General features: G+C 41.2%; 4 protein-coding genes across 7 annotated transcripts; 2 read left to right on the plus strand and 2 right to left on the minus strand.

Moving 5' to 3' along the window:
- Positions 1-1940: 1940 nt before the first annotated feature.
- Positions 1941-8841, plus strand: atp6v0cb (ATPase H+ transporting V0 subunit cb). The gene is made up of 3 exons (XM_077550321.1): positions 1941-2227; positions 5778-5961; positions 7138-8841. Exons 1-3 carry the CDS (start codon positions 2155-2157, stop codon positions 7340-7342), a joined length of 462 nt encoding a protein of 153 aa, XP_077406447.1. The 5' UTR covers positions 1941-2154; the 3' UTR covers positions 7343-8841.
- Positions 8842-9049: 208 nt separating this feature from the next.
- nubp2 (nucleotide binding protein 2 (MinD homolog, E. coli)) lies at positions 9050-11101 on the minus strand. Its single transcript, XM_077550320.1, has 7 exons — positions 11010-11101; positions 10561-10679; positions 9998-10196; positions 9758-9915; positions 9568-9678; positions 9413-9482; positions 9050-9302 (listed from the first exon to the last, which is right to left on the minus strand). Exons 1-7 carry the CDS (start codon positions 11023-11025, stop codon positions 9160-9162), a joined length of 816 nt encoding a protein of 271 aa, XP_077406446.1. The 5' UTR covers positions 11026-11101; the 3' UTR covers positions 9050-9159.
- Positions 11102-11501: 400 nt separating this feature from the next.
- On the plus strand, positions 11502-17265 carry spsb3b (splA/ryanodine receptor domain and SOCS box containing 3b). Of its 3 annotated transcripts, none has more exons than XM_077550317.1 (8): positions 11502-11680; positions 12568-12624; positions 12884-13053; positions 14174-14363; positions 14603-14790; positions 14863-14965; positions 15211-15336; positions 16427-17265. In XM_077550317.1, the coding sequence occupies exons 3-8, from the start codon at positions 12928-12930 to the stop codon at positions 16804-16806; spliced, it is 1113 nt and encodes a 370-aa protein (XP_077406443.1). In that variant the 5' UTR covers positions 11502-11680; positions 12568-12624; positions 12884-12927; the 3' UTR covers positions 16807-17265. The 3 variants fall into 3 exon arrangements, with proteins under 3 accessions (XP_077406443.1, XP_077406445.1, XP_077406444.1); XM_077550319.1 differs by lacking the exon at positions 11502-11680 and adding an exon at positions 12071-12111; XM_077550318.1 differs by lacking the exon at positions 11502-11680 and adding an exon at positions 12080-12149.
- Positions 17266-17624: 359 nt separating this feature from the next.
- Positions 17625-20449, minus strand: eme2 (essential meiotic structure-specific endonuclease subunit 2). Of its 2 annotated transcripts, none has more exons than XM_077550315.1 (8): positions 19994-20449; positions 19780-19901; positions 19575-19670; positions 19220-19344; positions 19053-19116; positions 18872-18987; positions 18134-18323; positions 17625-18001 (listed from the first exon to the last, which is right to left on the minus strand). In XM_077550315.1, exons 1-8 carry the CDS (start codon positions 20367-20369, stop codon positions 17846-17848), a joined length of 1245 nt encoding a protein of 414 aa, XP_077406441.1. In that variant the 5' UTR covers positions 20370-20449; the 3' UTR covers positions 17625-17845. The 2 variants fall into 2 exon arrangements, with proteins under 2 accessions (XP_077406441.1, XP_077406440.1); XM_077550314.1 differs by having other exon boundaries at positions 19741-19901.
- Positions 20450-20607: the final 158 nt, after the last annotated feature.

The following is a 20607-nucleotide window of genomic DNA, read 5'->3' on the forward strand; positions in this document are numbered from 1 at the left end:
ACACACACACACAAGTAAACGAGGGATTTAAGACTTGGTAGACGATCCAAAATAATATTGCTTCTTCCTGTCATGTGAGTGGGGGGTTGCACTGTGACCTCATCATGCCCTTGTGAGAATTTGTCACGTTTCCCCTTTACAAAGGTTCTCAATATACTATAAATGCCAGCTTGTCTGTCCATAGCTGATTATTATACCCTAACATTAGGACTAAAAATGTCATATTGTAGGATATATAGAAGGCCTTTTTCTGCTAAATGGCATCACGTGTGACAGGGCTTTGCTGTGACATCAAGGGGGAGGGGGTGCTTGTCTAGTGCTGACTGGGCTGCAGAGATGGGAGGAAGAGGCGGCGCGGGGAGGAACAAGCCAGTTCTGACGCACACACTAGTTCCCCATCCCCTCTCTGAGCCTGGAGGAGAGGGGATTTCTCAGCAGCCACCCCCACCTTCTCATCCACTCCCAACATTTACGCTGCCTCAAAATTTTTCACTCCTGTGTCCCACGTTGCAGCATGTCACAGCTCACTGCAAAGCACCCGCAGCTGCACTGTTGAGTCCCGGTGCAAAATGCTGGGATAGTGTGAACACATGTGCAGTGGAGTGATAGATATCCTCCCATTCGGCTCAGTCAATCATACAGAATATGTCGACAGTTTGTAATGTGTTTTTTTTTTTTTTTTATCAGGAAAATGTAAAGAAAGAAACTGTTTGTTTTTCTATTCATTTGGCTGCTCCCTCAAGTGTGCCCACTTTGGCCACCAGGGGCAGTATAATGCAGTCATGCTCATACAAACTAAAAGAAGAGTCACCACTATTTTCAGTGGCTCAATAAGCCGCAATAAAAAAAATTAAAAAATTTCACAGGATACTCGTGTGAGTATTCTGACATTACATGTCTGCATAATGTTGCTCGACTGTGTTCAATTATCTGTTATAACACTTTGTCTGCGACTATGATGCGAACATTAGCCTGTCTATGGCATTTTCAGTTATGTGTTAGCATTAAGCTAGCGGGGCATTTTAGTTTGACAGTGAACTTCAACTGGGAGTGGATTTAAATAGATTTTTATTTTTTTTTAATAATTGCTCACAAAATGCCAAACTGCTACTTATTATGAGGTAAGTTGAGTTGAGTTTGCGGTATCTCAAGTTAGTGCTCGTAAGTCAAAGCACAAAAAAAAATTATCCAAATGGCGCCTCGGGTCTAGAAAAATCATAAATTGGGACACGCGTATCTCATGGCAGCACTGAATTTGATATTATGTTTTTAGAAAACACACGTGGCGATGAATTTAATCCTGCATAGCATATTATCGTTATTTCATTTTTTATAAGTGTATTTGTCTTTATTTTAAATTTCATGTTTTGAGCAAACTAACATTTCCATTGTGTTAATAAATAATATACCATTGAAAGTGTTAATCCTGCATGACATACTTGTTAATGTTTGTTTTTATTTTATTTGTTTAGAACCACTGCTTAATTTCATCGCATGATTAGGTTCTTTAAAATGTATACTAATAAAGGTTTTAAATCCTGCATAACATACTTTATTATTTTCGATTAATTATGTGCTTATACGACTGCGAACTACGAATGTAATTGCATTAATATCCTGTTAATTGGTTATGCCAATAAAGATGTTAAATTCCCTGAATCCTGCTACTGCCTCCAAACGGTCAACGCACATCAAAGGAAGCCTGCAGCGGACTGTACCAAATGGACTCCGTCATAGGGGTGACCTTCAAAAAATGAGCCACGATAATTGCCATTTTATTCCCATTACAATAGCGGGTTGATTGAGTTAATATTAAAAAGCTGTTTTTGGACATTTCTGTAAAAGGCCACGTTATTAACAAATGTTGGTTTAAGATAAATAGCCATGTTGATAACTTCGAGGTTGGTCAGGTGATATTTTCCGCTTCGCCATTTTGTGCCTCTGCGCCGGGTATTTATCACTAGAGTCGTGACTGAGTCGCAACACAACCAACTGCTAGTTTAGGTAGACGCTTCTTTTCCCCCTTCGTAATCCGCCTCCTCCAGCCCAAGCCTGTGGGCCTTCGCCTGGGTTTCCCTTTTTCACTCGACGTCGTCACATCCCTCATTTTCTAGTTTTTTAGTTTGATTTTATTTCTACATCTTGTCTGGAACAATGTCGTCCGAAAGTCCCCAATACTCCCCGTTCTTCGCTGTGATGGGTGCCTCTGCGGCGATGGTGTTCAGCGGTAACTACCACTCAAGCTTTTCTTTTTAATTATATTTTTTGTTACTAATTTGTTGTCCACAAAATGGCGACGTGTGTGTTTTTTAATGTCATTTTATGCCAACAGCGTCCGGTAAGTCGAAATGACAACGACGATATTGGTCTTTAGGCTAGCTCTCAAATGTAGTTGGTTGCCGAATTCGTCTTTATAAAAAACATTTAATTGCTTTCGGTTCAGTCGTGTCCTGCCTAAATGCTTTTATCGCATAATTGCATGCTCCAACACGACAGGCATTTAAGCTAACTGTGCTAAAGCTAACAGATGACGTGCACCTACCTAAGTTAGCTTCACGTTAGACTGATATTTACTTAAAATAAATAAATTGTCATAGTAGCAATATTCACACTGGTTAATAATACACAAACAACAACAAAGTAGATATCTTAAATGGCTTTACGAATTTCACAGATTTATCACAGATTCCACGTGGAACGTCAGAATAATTATTTAAATAAAGTTGTGTGTCATTAATGACGTTTCTATTGCAGTTTGCATTATGACTTTCTCCGTATACCAAAAATAGTAAACAATTATTGCAGCATCTGCTGTATCACATATTTTAAGTTATATATGCATAATTGCAGCATAGTTTGTGGTGTATATCACTGTAGCTAATACTTTATTAAAATAGCCTACTTATAAAGTCTCTTTCTGACTGGAGTTAATCTGAAACAGAGTCAATTTCTTAAAACTTATTAAAAACTGTTAGCCACTGACTAAATATGTAATGTAACTCATCTTCTACGTACTGTAAGAACTGTGCCATTTCTTTTGCTCAGGGGGGGTAACTTCCTTATTGCTCAAAGGAATGACACTAAGTCACATGACAATCACATGATAAGCCTTCTGACTCGTACCAGCCATCTGACTGGTCTTGTGAAATCTCGGCATACCTTAACATACTCCATCTGTTTGATTTGTAAAACGTGACCTTGCATAAAGATGTACACTTGAACATACTTATATTATAAGTATTATAATGATATATATATATTTGATATTTGGGCTTAATTTACTGGAGCTTTAGGCCATCTCATCATGTATGTTTTTTATTTTTATTTTTTTTATGGATTGTCAAGCCCCCCCCCCTTTTTTTTTTAAACATTATTGACACAACTCAAGGCTACATAGTCCTCCTTAAGAATTATTGTTGGATGTCAAGGTAGTTTCCGACATCAAAACAAAAAGTATCAGAAGTTCGATAGAAGTAGTGTAGAGAAGTGACAACTGAAGAATTCTGGAAGCATCCTGGGAGCTGTGTGGCGAGGGGGTTGAGCACATTGGGGGAGGAAGTGGAAGTGTTAAAATGAATGTAGGTGTTTTTAAAAATTAGGGTTTCCGAAGTTTATGCCGTAGTGAAGTGACATTAGCTAGTACTTCAACTCCGCTTCAGTCAACACAATGTATGCTTTTTGGATTTTACAATTTATTTAGCTAGAATAAGCCATCTTGTTCTGATAGTAGGTATCGGGACCACTCACCGTGCTTGCCCAAGGTCACTTCATGTACTCTTCAATAGCAATGGACATTTAACGTCTTTGCTTGATTGAAAAGTAGCGATTTATTTTTTGGGCACTAATAGTAGTAGTGACACATGCTTGAGTTGATACTGCACTGGTTCGATTTCCAACTAGTGCCACAACTCTCAGTCACTGCCGGTTCCAAAATGGATGAATTAATAATGGTCGGGTAGCGTCAGGATGTTCATCCGACATAAAAACTGTCTGTCAAATCATGTGAATGGCATGTTGTGGGGACCTTTGATGGGACAAGCTGAAAGTGGCAACATTTATATGTATTTATGATTTGAGAAAATTAAAAAGTAAATTGGAAATTAATATTTTTGCAATATGTCTACAACAATTAAAGATGGCCTTTAAAATGCTTTGAAACAAAACAGAAAGGGTAAAATTGAATAATAAGTGGCGCCCATTTAAATTTAGGAACAAAAACAGGGAGGATCATAAAACATCAACGCCATGCATCTAACATGTACGCCATCACGAACCCATGTTACATAAACAACTCTTATTAAGTTGTATCACTAGTTAAATCGTCGCACACAAACAAGCCACCATCATAGTTGGCATACTAGCCTAAAAAGCATGCTAGCACAAACTGACGTAACATCACACAAGTGCCAACAAATACGTTTACTGGCACTTCACTGGTTTAATACAGTTTGTGTTACATGTATTTTTTTTAAATGATAAATCCAATGCAGTTTTTCTTTCATGCACATTTTTATAAAGCATTATTTCTGCATGTGGCAGTAGGTGGTATATGGTTCAGCTAGCTCTCTTCTTGTGACGCATGGCTACAGCGTGACTCATACTGTAAATGTTGCACCCTCACCATTACACAGCCTGCATATCGTTATACAAAAGCAAGATGATTTTTACTACTGATCCCGATATTGGCCAGCGTTTTCTTTGTCTCCCTCGCCTGCTGAACCGTCTAATCTCAAACGCTTGAGCAAATTTGCTCTGACATCACAAGACGTCACAGGAGCTTCCCATAAAAGCAAATCATCGGCGAGGAAGAAAAAATGTAATAGCTCTTAGCCTGATGTGAGGGGATTAGGATTAAAATCTCGGGTTTGTAGGTACACACCGCAGCAGCTGCAGGAACTACCACTCGTGACACATTTCATAGTCTGAATTGAGTGCTTATGTGTGAGGACTCCGTCGTTACCTGTCACGCGCCACTGACGATGACGCGCCCAGAAATAATGGAGTTGACACCGGATAATGTTACGGAAAGCTAATTTATCACCCTGTCGGGTAAAAATGGATATCTGAGCACAGTGGACCCTTTTTGATTGATTATCAATTGATTAATCAGACACAAATTGATTGTACATTTTAAACAGAAACATTTGGCAGTAGTTTTATCGTTGGCCCGCAGTGCTCAGCGCTGCGGGCCATCTCGACAATGATTTAACCTCATTTTGACCACATCTGTCATATAACTTGCCGGATGTGGTCGACCGCTGTGTGCACACTTTAAGTAAGTCTACATCCATTTCCCAGAAAGCCTCGCGGCTCATCTTGGCGTGGCCGTCTCCGTGCTAGCTCTCAACACGTTGCCACAAGAAACGAGTAAACTGAGAGCATCGCGAAGATGTCTCTTGAGGCCTTTCAGATGCTTTTAAGGGGTCTGTAGAGAGTTCTGTGCAAAGTAATGTTTAGCTCACAATGTTGTGCCAAGCCTCACCTGGGAGACATTTTACTAACCAACTGTATTTGGTTACTCATTTTGAAACTACATAGTTGTCCTTTTCTCGCGCATGCACGCGTCTGTGGTATTTTCTGTGTGGCTCAAACTGAAGTGTAGAAAAACTTACGCTACCGTCTTTAAATGGAAGCAGAATTTCCCCAAAGTCAGCATGTTGGACTTTTGGGGAGGAACTGAAAGCGACATGAATTTAGTTCACATCTGTCTTTATTCGTGTGTGACGTCTAGTCTGTGCAAATCTTAACCGCTTTCCTTTCGTCCTCTCCCGCGGCAGCCTTGGGAGCGGCCTACGGCACAGCCAAGAGCGGCACGGGCATCGCCGCCATGTCGGTGATGAGGCCGGAGCTCATCATGAAGTCCATCATCCCCGTGGTCATGGCGGGGATCATCGCCATCTATGGCCTGGTAGTAGCCGTGCTGATTGCCAACAGCATTACAGAGACGGTTAGCCTCTACAAGTGAGTTTGCATCCACCGCACTCCTACAAAATGTTATACCCCGATACTGGATTTTCCCTTAAATTACATGAAAAGAATAACAATTGTCACTTATGATATGTTTTTATGAAACATTTTAAATAGAATGCAATAAAATAAAAAAGTATCTAGTGGAAAATATCATTCAAAATATCTGGTAGTTTTCAAAGAATGCAATGAAGTGCAAAGAACTAAAATAAAACACATCAACGAACTGCTTCAAGTAACATTTAAGAATGACTAGCTATTAAAAGTACAAATAAATTAACTGTTTTAGAATGAAATCTTTTAAAAATAGCTTGTTGCTTATATCACATTTGTTTTTACCTGAATAACATTTTGAGAGATAGGAAAAGCTGGTTAATTCTCCAACGTCTTGCATATACATATGGACTGTTTAAAGTACTGGGCCCTGTACTTTTTTTATCTCTGTGATTTCTATGCAACCATACTATTTTGTCGCAACTTAATGCTGTGGCTGCACAATATCACGCTGCGTCGTCAAATGGTAGAAAAGGTTGGGCGTGGTCGAGGCCTCTGGCAGAGTATTGCGGCTGATGTAAAAATGCTACGACAAAGTCATGGCGTTGCTGCAATTTCATTAACCTTCATTCATTGTTCATCCAGGGATGATTTAGCATCTGAGGTGAAGTCACTCTTTGTCACACACAAACTCATGAACTCTTTTGGAGATCTCTTGATTTCAAGCATTATGCTTTTGATAAAATTGTGACCTTTAGCATCATAAATTATATTAAAAGCTGTCAAACAATTACATTTTTAACCAGATTTATCACATCTTAGAATTTTGATTAATCTCTTAGTAAATAAGCCTTTTTTATAATAAAAAAAAAGTTCCCGCCAATTTGAAGAGCACCGGTTGTGTTAATTCTTTTGACATTTAATGTTATGAGGACGTCTTCAACATTTTTCGATCCACTGCTTACGCTCATCCTCCAATTTTTCTAATCCGTTAATTACTTGAAAATTTTAAAATGAAAAAAATTCTAAATGTGATACGCAAACATTTAACCCTTTTTTGTGCGACAGTAATTGAGGACTTCAAACTTAAAGAAAAAGATGAGACTTACTGCGCACATTGAATCCATCAACATTTTCATCGTGTGCTGACCACGACTTTCTGTCTCCGTGTTCAAGGAGCTTCCTCCACCTGGGGGCCGGCCTTAGCGTGGGCCTGAGCGGGCTGGCGGCCGGCTTTGCCATCGGGATAGTGGGCGACGCGGGCGTGAGGGGCACGGCTCAGCAGCCGCGGCTTTTCGTGGGCATGATCCTCATCTTGATTTTCGCCGAGGTCTTGGGGCTCTACGGGCTCATCGTCGCCCTCATCCTGTCCACGAAATAAACGCCGCCCGCCCCCCCCGCTGCACATCTCTACTACAAGATCTGTCCTACGTGTCGCTGCTGGAGGAGTGTAAATTGTGTGTGTGAGTGTGTGTTGGGGGGAGGTCCATTTGTAAAATTTCTCCAACACAAAGTGGAAGAGATGAAATCAAAAAAGAATTGAAATGGCTCCATGATACGGTCTCGTCTCAACAATGTGTACAAATTTGATAGTCGACTTGTAAATGCGCAATGTAGTAATTTGTCTGTCTTGTGTGTGTGTGTGCGCGTGCGCGTGTGTTTCAAAACAATTGCGTGATGAAGATTTCTCCCCCCCATCACTTATTTGGGGCCTGGAGTTGAGGTCTTTAAAGAGGTGACCAAAGGGCGGCACAGGTTTTTTTTCTCCTGCGGAATTGCATTAATCTTGAGGATCGATTTGTAAAATGGACATTTTTGTTTTGTTTTTTTCTCTTCAATGATTTTATTTATAAGAATTTGTCCATTAAAAATGTTGAAATGCATAAAGCCTAACTTCCCAGGATATACATTTACATATATACAGACATATAGATATCTCTATGGATAGGTTTAATGCACTGTGGGTTAATTGTGCTAAGTGGTTGGAATTCTTCTGGATGTAATTGTTGGTTTCCTCATTTACGATTGCCCGAAGCGTGTCGCTGTCGGGCCGGGAGTTTCGTGTAGTAGCTGTACTCGATTCATGACCGCAAAACATTCTCAGTGTTTTTCCTGTAGTACTGCTGTTTGCATTAAAGGTGTGTGCGTGTGCCCAGTGTCGGGTCTCCAAAACGCTCCCCATCGCCCCCATCATCTGTGGCTGTACCTCATCTTTTCCTCACATTCCGGCTGTTTAAATCATGCATGGATTTGTTTATTTTTTAAGTGTTTTGTTATTGTTGGATTACGAAGATTGAGGATTTTTGGGAGACGTATTCCGGCTCAAAACGGCCTCGGACCTGTTCATGAGAACTGCAGTGGGCTAATGCGCTTTTTGTCATTTTGCAGGAAAGTGATTTGAAGTTGCTCACTTTCAGGGATGCTTGTCCCATCAGGAGTCACCTCAGCAAGTCAAGCAGATGACAGGTGAAGCATTTCATAGGCGTCGACTTGGAAATGTGAGTTAAACCAGTTTTTGCACTGTTGAGTCAAAAATAGTGGTCAGTGTAGTAAGGGAATGTCCCCAAAATGTCAAAATTGGAACTAAACCTTGATTTCAATCGGCATTTATTTTCTCTATTAATAAGGTACTTAGTCGAAAATGTTTAAATGTCAAAAGTTGAATTAGACCACGTTAGTTCTCAGTGGCGTAATCGCTCCATTATAGACTGAATAATTTATTTTTGGAGTAGTGTTCCAAAAGTTTGATCCGGAGTACGTTTCCTGAATCTACTTCTAATGGGTTTACTGACACGTCAACCGTACGATCCTGTATTACCACTATTATCCTAATGTGTCGACGTGAATGTTTCCTTAAGCAAATTAAAAGATTTCAAGTTAGATTCCAGTGGCTTTCGAGCATTGGCAATCATTCACCCCCCCCCCCCCCTACCACCAAGTGTGTGACTGTCCTGACTTTTAAATGAAAATATGACCTATTGTGCCGTTTCACAGTCATCAACTTTTAGAATAGAAATTCTCATTTAGATTCACAAGAAAAAAGTTACCTCACAATCGATAGCAAACTATGACTGCAGCCAGAGACAACTTACTAATCAATACATTTAATTTGTAGTTTTAATACTGTGACATGAACTTGTCCACACAATGCCTTCTTTGTCACAGTGGTCCCTATTCACATGATTTTTACACTTGATGTCATTCAGCAGTTTGGAGTCCCTTGAGGAGAGTCTCAGTAATGCCACTAATGGCACTGAAGGTGGCGCTCTTGGGGAATGACTTGAGGAAGTCTTTGCCTTGCTCCAGGCTTGCACTCAGCTGAGGATCCAAGGGCACGGAACCTGGATAGGAGACCTCATTGATTGTTGATGACACGGATACATTTAATAAAACCACATTACTTAGCTTGGAAATGATTACCTCACAGTACACCAGATACTGTTTAACTCACCAAGGAAAGGTGATCCTGTAAGTTTGGCCAATTCCTCGCCACCACCTTTAGAAAATATATTGCTACATTCCTAAAAAAAAAAAAAAAAAAAGAGTCAAAATAGATATATATTTTTTTTAAACAAAGCTGTGACAAAAGTGAAAAATTCCACTCACTGAGCAGTGCGGGCAAACAAAGCCGCTCATGTTTTCTACGATCCCGAGGATGCGCACGCCAGTTTTCTTGCAGAAAGTCGCCTCTCTCCTGACATCCCCCGTCGACACCGCCTGCAAGATAACATGAGGGGCTTTTGAGAAGACATCTCGTAACATTTCAAGTGGATCAGGTCACCTGTGTTTTTCTTACCTGGGGAGTGGTGACCAAAACCGCCCCATCTACTGCTTTGTGCTTCTTGAGGTTCTCCAATATGGCCAAATGCTCGTCGGATGTCCCTGGCGGCGTGTCCACCAGCAAGACGTCCAACTCCCCCCACGCTACGTCTGATACAAACTGACCAATCATCGCTGGGAAGACGACGACAATGAGTTCAAGTGCAAAAACATTCTGATGATGGTAGTTTTTGGAGCCCCGCTCGATGTACGCCACCTGTTTTCTTGGGCCCCCTCCACACCACGGCTTCGTCCGGATCGTCCAGTAGGAAGCCGATGGACATGAGCGCAAGGCTTTTCTCCGCGTCAGCGTAAACTGGCACCCAGCCCGTGTCACACTGGTGAACATCTTGATGACCCACGTTCAGCATCCGCGGGATGCTTGGGCCGCACAGGTCGACATCCAGGATGCCAACCTGGTGGAACGCAAAGTTAATATGCTGTTCAGGCTGGGCCTCAAAATGTGAATTTATTATGTTGACAATTTGACACTTATGACAGAGAGACCCATCCTTTCATACATCCCTGTATCTTCCTATATCACCCCTTCCTTCCTTCTTTCTATCCATTCATTCTATTCTTAGCTTTAAACTGAGCCTTTGCTTGCTCCCTTCCAATGTCCTTTCTTCATCCCCTTCAAATACTTCATTGTTCCTTTCATTCATCATACCTATTTTTGGCCCATCTTGTATTTGAGCAACATTGTACAAACAAGTAATACAACTTAAGGGATCGAAATGTGCTCTAATTTCTTTGTCCAATAAGTTAAGTATCACCGGCCTTTTCCCCAGCATGCCTCAGTGCCAAAGCAAGCTCGGCGGTGATGGTGCTCTTCCCCACACCTCCTTTTCCAGACAAAACCAAGATAACATGGCGCACTTGGGCCAGGCTGCTGCTCTCTAGGAAGAAAACATAATTTGGCATTTTTATTTGAAAACATACCTGTACTTTGTAATTGTAATGTCCAAGAAGGGTTTGTTACTTTTTACAACACTGCATACGTCGTCTCAGAATTGATTCGTGTAAATATTTTAGGGCAGTGAACTACCAAAGTGCATTACAAGTTCCACACAAGTAGGTTAGCATTCATGATGGGTGTCTTATTCTTTTTCTCAACGTGTCGCTTTAATTACGAAAGACATCAGGGAGCGAATCGATTTCCTGTTAATCTAACACGAGATATTACGCTTTATTCGTATCTGTAATTAGTAAACTAACCGAAAACTCACCATTATCCGGTTCCATAACTGTGATGAGGCAATCTACGCAGCGGCATCAGTACACATTGAATGCTGAACACACTTCCGTGGATGGCCACATGACTAATCTCAGCCAATCAAATGACATCGTGTAACTATAAAGTGGCCAATGGCAGAGCGCGTGGTGTTCAAGTGTTTCATTGATGCTCGGATTTCTATAGGCCTTCAAATTGCAGGCGTTTACTGAGAATTTTCAGCCCGCACCCTGACTTTAGGGCATTTTAACGCTGAACTTGAGCCCAGTTATTATTTGTATCCTTTCATTTTAATCATTAATCATCATTCGCTGTTTTTGTTCATTAGGGGGTTCTCTTAATTATTGCACACTTAAATTTTCCTTTAAATACTATAGTATATATTATTTACAATATTCATAACAGGTGTGTCGTAAATTGACAGTTTATTATTATTATTATTTTTATAATTCCCAAAATAACACACACAAAACCCCTCCCTCTCATGGGTCTTATCCAATGAGCGTAAGGCAGAGGCGTGGCCAGGTCATGTTTACGTCTGGCTTCCAAGAGGAGAAGAAGTGGGCCACAATGTAGAGTGCACCTGTCACATGCTCGGATATAGTGGCACGCTCTCCGACAAATGAGCCGCTGCTGCGAGGCAGGTCGCAAGAAGATTCTCGTAAGGTAAGACCACCAACCTCTTTTGATATTACTTTGGCAAACTGCGGCATAAAAAAAAGGCATTTCTCTACAATGAGGCTGCACATCTATGTGATGTCATGTAGTGTAACAACAGAATAAGCCAATATATTTCAGTTTAGCCACTGTACTACCATTTATTTGACTACTTAAATTTTAGTATATTGACAATCCTTGTTTCCCGTGCAGTATTCTAAACGAACCTCAAACTAACCCATTGCAACGGTTCACACTCAAGTAATGGCTGCCTCACGAGCCCAGATGATGCATTTGCAGCATGTAGGCCAAAGCCCACTTAAAACGAGCCCAGCTCCAGACTAACTAATCTAAATTGTTGGCAATTATCTGGTGCACCTGCTTGGAAAAGCAGCGACCAGCTGCTGTGAGCACTGGTGACGTGGGCCCAGACATGCTAGGCAGGTTGATCGTGCAATTCTTTACGTTACTGGTTAAGGTGATTTAACTTGTGAATTAAGCTTTCATATTTCCAACAACAACAAAAAAAAGTTGTCTTTAAAGATATTTTCTTGTTTATTTACATGATAGCAAGTCACCTCAACTATTATACATATATTTTATTACTATGACATTTATAAGGATGTTCCAAGGTGAACTTCAAATGCTCGTTGCACAGTATGTGACCTATTTTGTGCACATGAGGCTTGCTGTAGTAGAAATCTCGGCACAGCGTCAGAGCAGAAGGCTGGATTTAAACGTTGCACACGTACGCGCATGCCAATTGTGGCATATGGGAGAGGTAGAAAATAGGCACGCTAGAACGCAAGCTGTTCCCTCCCCGTGTTTGCTGGCTGAAAGGAAACTGTGATCAACCTTATTGGGACTGAAAATCATGTATGTGTTGTTGATTTTAGAGCCCATCCCAAGTCTGATTTGAAGAAGCTGGAATTCCAAAATAAGTTGCTTCACAAGTAAGTCTGTTTCTATCTTTTTTTTGCTGGATTTGGTTTATCAAATAGAAACTCAAAGTCAGTTGAATCCAAAAAGTCAAACAGAGTTCATCATCATGTATGATTTCTTAATCTTATGGGAAGAAAGAACTGAAAATGACATAATGTCAATGATTTTATTTAACTTTGGCGGTTCCGCTGTACAAAAAATGACCTCCGTTCATCAAGCAATAAAAATAGAATGAAGACGCCTCACTTAGCATGAAACGCTGCCTTCTAGGAACACTGATAAGTGGGGCCGGGTCTTCCGGTTGCACATCGTCCATGCTGAGAAGGGGAAGGAGCGGCCGGGCTCGACATTTGGCCTGGAGCGGAATGCGGCACGGGATGGATGCCGTCACCGAGATGTCGATATCAGCCGAAGAATGGGAAAGACAAACAACAACACAGGTAGAGTGTCCCCCCTTCTATATCACATTTTAAACCATTGTGGGCAGGGCTGGACTGGCCATCTGGCATACAGGGCAGATGCCCAATGGGTCGGCCTCTTTTGGGGCCGATGCAGTGTTTTTTTTATTGTTATATTTATTTTCCTACATTTTACACCAAGAGACTGGCCCACAATTTAGGAGGACCAGTCCATTAATCCATTTTGAATCTAGATAGCACACTGAAACATCATCAATAAACATCAGTGGCTGAACTACATATTGGGCCGGGCCAGGTCAAAATGCCAGGTCAGATTTTTTATTTTTTTTCCAGTCCAGCCCTGACTGTGGGAAAGGAGAGCAAAGTCGCACTTCTCAACCATTTATTGAATGGCGGGAGAACACACATAAACCCAATGATCACACACACATGCAAGAGCTGCTGTTGGCCACATCTCACATAGACACTCAAGAGAAGCAATCTTTTTGTGTTTTATGTTTTTTGTTGTTCGAGTTGCTAGCTATCTTATTTTTTATTTTTTGCAACATTTTTAACTAATCTAGCTAGAGCTATCTTATTTAGCTATATAGTAAAAGTTATCTAAATATCGTATCTATTGCTGGTTCTCGCTAGCTCGGTATTTATTGCTAGCTGGTTTGCCATAACCAATCACTCCAAACTAGCAAACCAAAGGAAATATTTTTTCTTCTCGTTCGCTGCAAAAACTAGCCTTAAAAAAAACAAGAGAAAAAAGTAATTAATTGGGGGGATATTCTGTATTACTACCAAATTTGATTTGGCAAGATTTCGTAAGTCAAGTAACCGTAGCTAGCCTTAAGAATAAATAAATAATTAAACAAACAGAGCTGTACTTAATTTAGCTAAACTTAATTACTGAAAATGTACTTAGAACTGCAAAGTTATAATGCTGTAAATTTCTCAACAACTGAAATGCTCTTTGAAAAAAAAAAATCTGCCTGGTAACAAAAAATGTATTGACACACAAAAAAAAAACATGGCCTTGATTTGAAGTATTTAATTTTTAAATATTTGTATCTTTTTCACCCCCAAATCCAACCTTCCCGGATCATCTTTCAAGAATCTGCAAGATTCTAGTAGTACTGTCGTTTGCGTCACGCAGATCAGTGACGTGGAGTCGGAGCTGGATCACCTGGCGACCTCCCAGACGGGCTCTGAGCTGACAGAAGCGCTGGCCCCGTCCAGCCTGGCGCCCGTGCTTGGGGAGTCGTTCTGCCAGTGTGCCTGGGGAAACGAGCTGAACGCCGGCTTGGGGATCAGCGCCGAGTGCCTCTGTGGGGAGGATGACGACGGTGAGCTCAACAATAATTTGAAAGATTTTATTACTTATCAATGCAAAATATCACAACCCTGTACAGAGGGTTGTACCTAATATTCTGCCCCTCTCCCTCCATCCATTTTCCTAATCGCTTATTCCTCTCATCTAGCTAAATAATATTGCAAATAGTGTTGATGCAGTTCAGTTTTCCACCACTAGAAAACGGCTCCCGCCAGAAATATGGAGTTAAAACTAAACCTTTGGCCGTTTCAGACTTTGACTGGGTTTGGGACGAGCGCGTGAAGTCCTCCGGCGCCTTCCTCAGCTGCGACGACCGCAAGGTGAGCTTCCACTCGGACTACAGCTGCGGCACGGCCGCCATCCGCGGCGCCAGAGAGCTCGCCGAGGGACAACACTTCTGGGAAGTCAAGATGACATCGCCCGTCTACGGAACCGACATGGTACGTATGGCCAATCCTAATAATAGCGTTTAGGAAGTCTCTCTTGGATTTAATTATTTTGGTCTTATGTAGATGATTGGAATTGGGACTGCGGAGGTGAACCTGGAGAAATTCAAGTATAACTTTGGAAGCCTGCTGGGTCACGACGAGGACAGCTGGGGGCTCTCCTACACAGGTTTGGGCTCGGAGGTGTCAGACAATGTGATTACGTGTGCAAAAGTAATGAAACACTATTGGAATGTGGAAACTGAGGGGAAGAGCTTAGTTTACACAGGCCATAGCCTTGTCTAATAGAAAAATGTGCTTAGCTGCCACCTTGTGGCTTCTACAGGCAATTACAAACATTTTGGTGGGCAATGAGCATCACTAATGCTTATGTCTACAGTTCCTGAAAACTGCGTGTCTTATGTCTTTTTAAAGGTCTCCTCCAGCATAAAGGTGAGAAAGTGAACTTCTCCTCCCGCTTCGGTCAAGGCTCCATCATCGGACTGCACTTGGACACTTGGCACGGCACCTTGACCATCTACAAGAATCGACGAAGCATAGGTGGGTTCCGAAAGTTGAGGCCTTTAAGATAAGCCAAGGTCTGACTTTATGGATCATTTGCTGGGAACATAAAAAAAAAAACACCCAAAACAATAGTAAAGTAATGATTATACAATTGGTTATAAAAAAAGACTGCTCAAAAAAAGGCAAAAAAAATAACAAATCCAAATACTGAAATGCATGTCAAAATTGACTATTTAAAAAATATATATATTTACAATACATACATTAACGATTATTTGCTAAAATAAAATTAAAATGTATGTTTTTGCAAAATTACTTTACTAATAAACATTTTTAATATCAAATTTGGATTATGCATAATCACCCAAATATTTATCAAAAAATATAAAAATTTTGCATTTCTATGTAAAATTGTCCAATTTTACAATATATTAAAAATGTTATGTAAAAAATATCCAGATAAAAAATTTACATTTTGTTAGAATTATTGTAATTGTAATAGCCAAATTTTTAATAATATAAATGGAATGATGTTAAATGTGTACCCAAAATTGTAGCACATTTTAATCTATTATATTATTATAAATAATATAAGTATTGTATTTAATATTGTCCTTTAAAACTAATAAAGGGACCTGTATGTGTAATAAAAAATACTGTTGAACTACTGCTTGTAAAAAAAAAAATACAAAATGAACTAATGCTTGAATTTTATTGCTTGTATTTAAACAATTGCAATTCTAAACTTTATGTAACTGCATATGCAAATTTGTTTATTTTATTTAAAACTTAGACAAATGAATTATTCAAATAAATGAAAACCAAATTTATATGTAAAGTTGGTTTGTCTTGACTAATGACTTACATTTTATTTGCAAAAAAATAAAACAATTATGAATAGATTTTTTAAATACATTTTAATAACCCAATTTAAACCGCAATACATATTCCAAAACTTTTGATCATGTTCAGTAAATGCTTACACAATTGGTAATTATATATATATATATATATTATTTTTTTTGTTTGTTTTTCTATTTTGCTCACAATGTCACCACAGAAAGCTGCGCATAGAGCAAAAGTGTGAGGATAACCACAGAGCATCATCTCTGTTTTCCGTCCACAGGCGTGGCTGCCACCAGGCTGCAGAACAAGAAGCTGTACCCCATGTTGTGCTCCACGGCGGCCAAAAGCAGCATGAAGGTGATCCGCGCCTGTTACACGCCCACTTCCTTGCAGTACCTCTGCTGCACGCGCCTTCGCCAAATCCTCCCCACCTGCCCGGACGTACTGACCGCCTTGGAGCTGCCGCCGGGCCTGCTCGCCCTCCTGCGCCGGCGGCTCGGCTGGGTGTTCTCCATCAGTGCCTGCGACTCACCTAGTCCGGTGCCGGAACCGTGTTTTGAGCCACCGTGCCGTCTCACCTCTCCCCTGACGCCACCCAGCAGCGACGGCGAAAGTTCCGAGCCGGAAGATTATCAGAGTAAAAGATGCCGCTGGACATGATGTGTGCGTCTCCGAGCAGTAAGTCTGTGGCAAATGTTGAACTGTTGCTGTTTAAGATGAGACGGGCAAACATTCACTTGTGTTTTTTTCTAAAGTGAACGCTCGACTTATCTGAACTCAAATAATGTGACAAGCGTCATGTCTAGCAGAGAGCTTAAAAAAAAAAGTCTGGTCCAAAATTTTCTTTTCGGTACGTTCTATGTGCGCTCCACTATAGTGTAAACACGGTATTCTGATTAATATTCCTTTATTTTTTATAATAATTAACTGTTTCCAGCCATCCAAGGAGGCGGTTTATTTTCAACATATTTATTTCAGTTTTTTATGGTTTGCCCAGGAAGGTCAAACAAGTCGTTTGGCAATTGTAGTTAACACAATACTTATGGTGACCCTTTTTTTCTTCAAATTTTATGCCTTGCACCCAACAAATACTCCATAGAAATAAAAAATTAAATACAACTTTTAAAAACTAAACTAAAATGAAGTATTTTACGCACATAAAAATAATAATAAAAATTAGCACTTGGTCTAAAATTGAATTAAAAATAACTGGATAAAAAAATAAAATAAATGAACTATAATGAAGAAATAATTTTTCACTTGACTTTGGCTTTAATGACTTGGTCTCTTTGTAATGAATGTAAAAAGTGATTTTCAACAGATCAGACCCGAAAAAACTCAGTGGGAATGTAATAGGAGGGTTAGTGACCAGGAAAAAAGGAATGACCTTTTTGATACTATGGAAAAAAACTTTTTGTAACCTTTCACTTTCTTACTTGGACACTCCTTAAAAAAATAAAAAAACAAAAAACAAACACTTCTGCATATTATTTTTAATTGAAACATTGCTACTAAAAACAATCTGCCCAAGATCGTAAATTGATTGCTTAGGTCAGGATGTCATGTTATTTGGAACATAATACCTCAGGCATATTTTTAGCTTATTGACACCAACAATCAATCAACTGTCACGTGATAGCAGCTAAGTGACATCTGGAACTTGCAACAATATGTAAACATTATTGACCACATTTTCAAGTTAGTCCAGGACCAGTTCAGGGTTGCGAGCGGTGAGGCAGCGGTAAACTCTGGTGGAAATCTCGGGTCCGACCCGCCTTTCTTTGCCTTCGCCCTTCACTGCCAGATCAGCCAGCAGCTTCTTTCTCTCCTCATCTGAACTTGATGCCTTGTAAGCCTGCAACGCAAAGTAAGGAGCACAAACGTATCCAATGGACATGATGAGTCTATTTTAATATACACAATCAAATGAGACTCAATACTCAACTTCATTTCAACATGCACACACACACACGAGTCAAATTCGTACCTGAAGCAGCAGTTGCGGTGACGGGTATGCGGCGGTCACGCAGGAGGCGGTGGCCTGACTGACTCTGTTGAGCTGCTGGATCTGCTTGCTCCACACCTGCTTCAGCCCGCAGCCGTCCTTCTCCACCCGCACCCCGCTGGCCCACGAGCCGTCCGCACAGAAGGGAAGCTCCGACTGCTCCGTCAGCTGCCTAATAATTAGAAAAATGGATCTCATTGAGATATTTCTTAATATCGTGATTGCAATTTAATATGTGACTATTTTTCAAGTCGACTCCTATGACTCGAGTCGAGTCAGAATTGAGTCTGATTCGGGTCAACTCGCGTGACTCGAGTCAATACACACGACTCAAGCAAGAATCAAGTTGATTCGAGTCAAATCATGCAACTCAAGTCAATTTTCATGACTCAAGTCAGAATCAAGTTGACTCAAGTCAAGTCATGCAAATTGAGTCAATTCCCATGACTCGAGTCTGACTCGAGCCAAGTCGGAATAGAGTCTGATTTGAGTCAAGTCTTGCGACTCGCGCGACCAGCCGGTTCCAGTCAGGTCGCCGCGCGACCAGCCGGTTCCAGTCAGGTCGCCGCGCGACCAGCCGGTTCCAGTCAGGTCGCCGCGCGACCAGCCGGTTCCAGTCAGGTCGCCGCGCGACCAGCCGGTTCCAGTCAGGTCGCCGCGCGACCACACGGTTCCAGTCAAGTCGCGCGACTCGCGTCCCCCGGCTGTGGAGCTACGTACTTAAAAGGGCGTCTGGACAAGGACTTGGTGACGGCGCACACATGGTCCGTGACTTCCTGCCAGCCATCCACAAAGAAAACGAAGATGTTCTTGTCCAGCTGCAGATACACAAGAACCTGGATGGGGTGCAAAGTACGTATTGAGTATTTTGTCGTGTTAAGCAACGGCAGCGGATACTGACCTCCTCAACGTCCAGATTCTCCCCGCCATATTTGGATTGGAATGTTTCACCCAACGCATGTCTCCTGTTGCTCACATGCAAAAGTGAATAATGCAATGCAATACGGTTGTCAATGTTTTGATTCTTAACATATGCTTTATTTATACGAATGATCTTTTTGCCGTCACCTGTATTCTGTCTGGGACAGAGTAACCAAGAGAGTGGCCACCTTCCCAGCATCTTGTTTGAGGCCCTCCGTGATGAGACCGAGGACAGAATCCCCCACTGGCTCCTCCCCTTCATTGTCAATCATCTGTAGCAACAACATAACAATTTCAACACAGCCAACGTGGTGGCACATTCAAAATTCAGTGCCCAAATCATTCTAAATTCAGTGTCAAGTCACAAATTTGTCTCCCTGCAGGTAGGTTACGCATATTTGCTTAATACTTGACACTAAATTTTGAATTTTAAGATGACAGTTTCCTAATGAAAAACATGCAACTTGAACTAAATATTAGACACAAAGGAACGCCAACTTACTCTTTTCACAGACATGACCAGGTCTAAGAATTCGGATGGACTTAGCACCTGCACCAGCTGGTCCTCTGCTACCGTTCCAGCGTCATCCTCAGCCAGCTGGAGACACCATCGAGCATATAAATGTAACAGTGCTGTTCACCTCCCCCCCCCCCCCCCCAGTTATTACACAATAGAGAGAGGAAGTCTTTTGAAAGCACGCGTCCACCTGAGGCAAATCCCTGGCCCATGTGATGCTGTTGGGAAGCGGCTGCTGTTGGATGCTGTACCGCCACTCAAAAGAAGACAGAGTGCCCAGCAGGACATCACAGCCTCGCTGTTGCAGGAGAGCTGGAAACCAATGAAATGTAGTAGCACAGCAGATAAAGTGAAATGATCGTTCAAATGGACAACTTTAAGGAAAGTTCCTGAATGCAACCGACCTGGATCTATGCAGACAGTCAAACATTTGAGATAGTTCTCCGGCTTGAGACTGTTGAGATGTTGTGCAGCTTCTTTCCTTTTCTGCTGCTGCTTTCGCTTCTCCTGCTTCTCTCGCTCTTTTGCAGCTCGATTCTTCTCTCGAGCCTCCCTCCGTTGCGTCGCTTTCTTTTTATCCGCCTCGATCTCCTCCTTGGAACGGCGTTTTTTCGCTGAACTCGGCCGATCGCGTTCATCCGATGGTGTTTGAACAAAAACATTTCTGACTGTGGAGTCTTTAGCGCTTCCGTTAAATTCTAAATCGCTTTTTGATTCTTCATCGACTTCAGTATCTGAATCGGATATTTCCCATATCGTAGGCTTAAGCGACGTGGTCATTTTAGTTGTTTATAAATTCTCTGAACACCGCCGATCATTGTTTTTTATATAGGCTTTATTTATGTCCTACTTGTGACGGTGTCCGCTGAGGGTCAAAAGCTATAAAGGCGTGTTACGGTGTTCGTTGAGGGCCCAATAACCAAAATGAGTTATCTATGCAGTTCACATCGCCAAATAGTTGCATAGTAGTAAATTGTAGTAGGATAATTAGGAGCCAGAAATGATAACGAAATGGTCG

The sequence above is a fragment of the Vanacampus margaritifer genome, chromosome 18 (genome assembly GCF_051991255.1).
Source record: "Vanacampus margaritifer isolate UIUO_Vmar chromosome 18, RoL_Vmar_1.0, whole genome shotgun sequence".
Lineage (NCBI taxonomy): Eukaryota > Metazoa > Chordata > Actinopteri > Syngnathiformes > Syngnathidae > Vanacampus > Vanacampus margaritifer.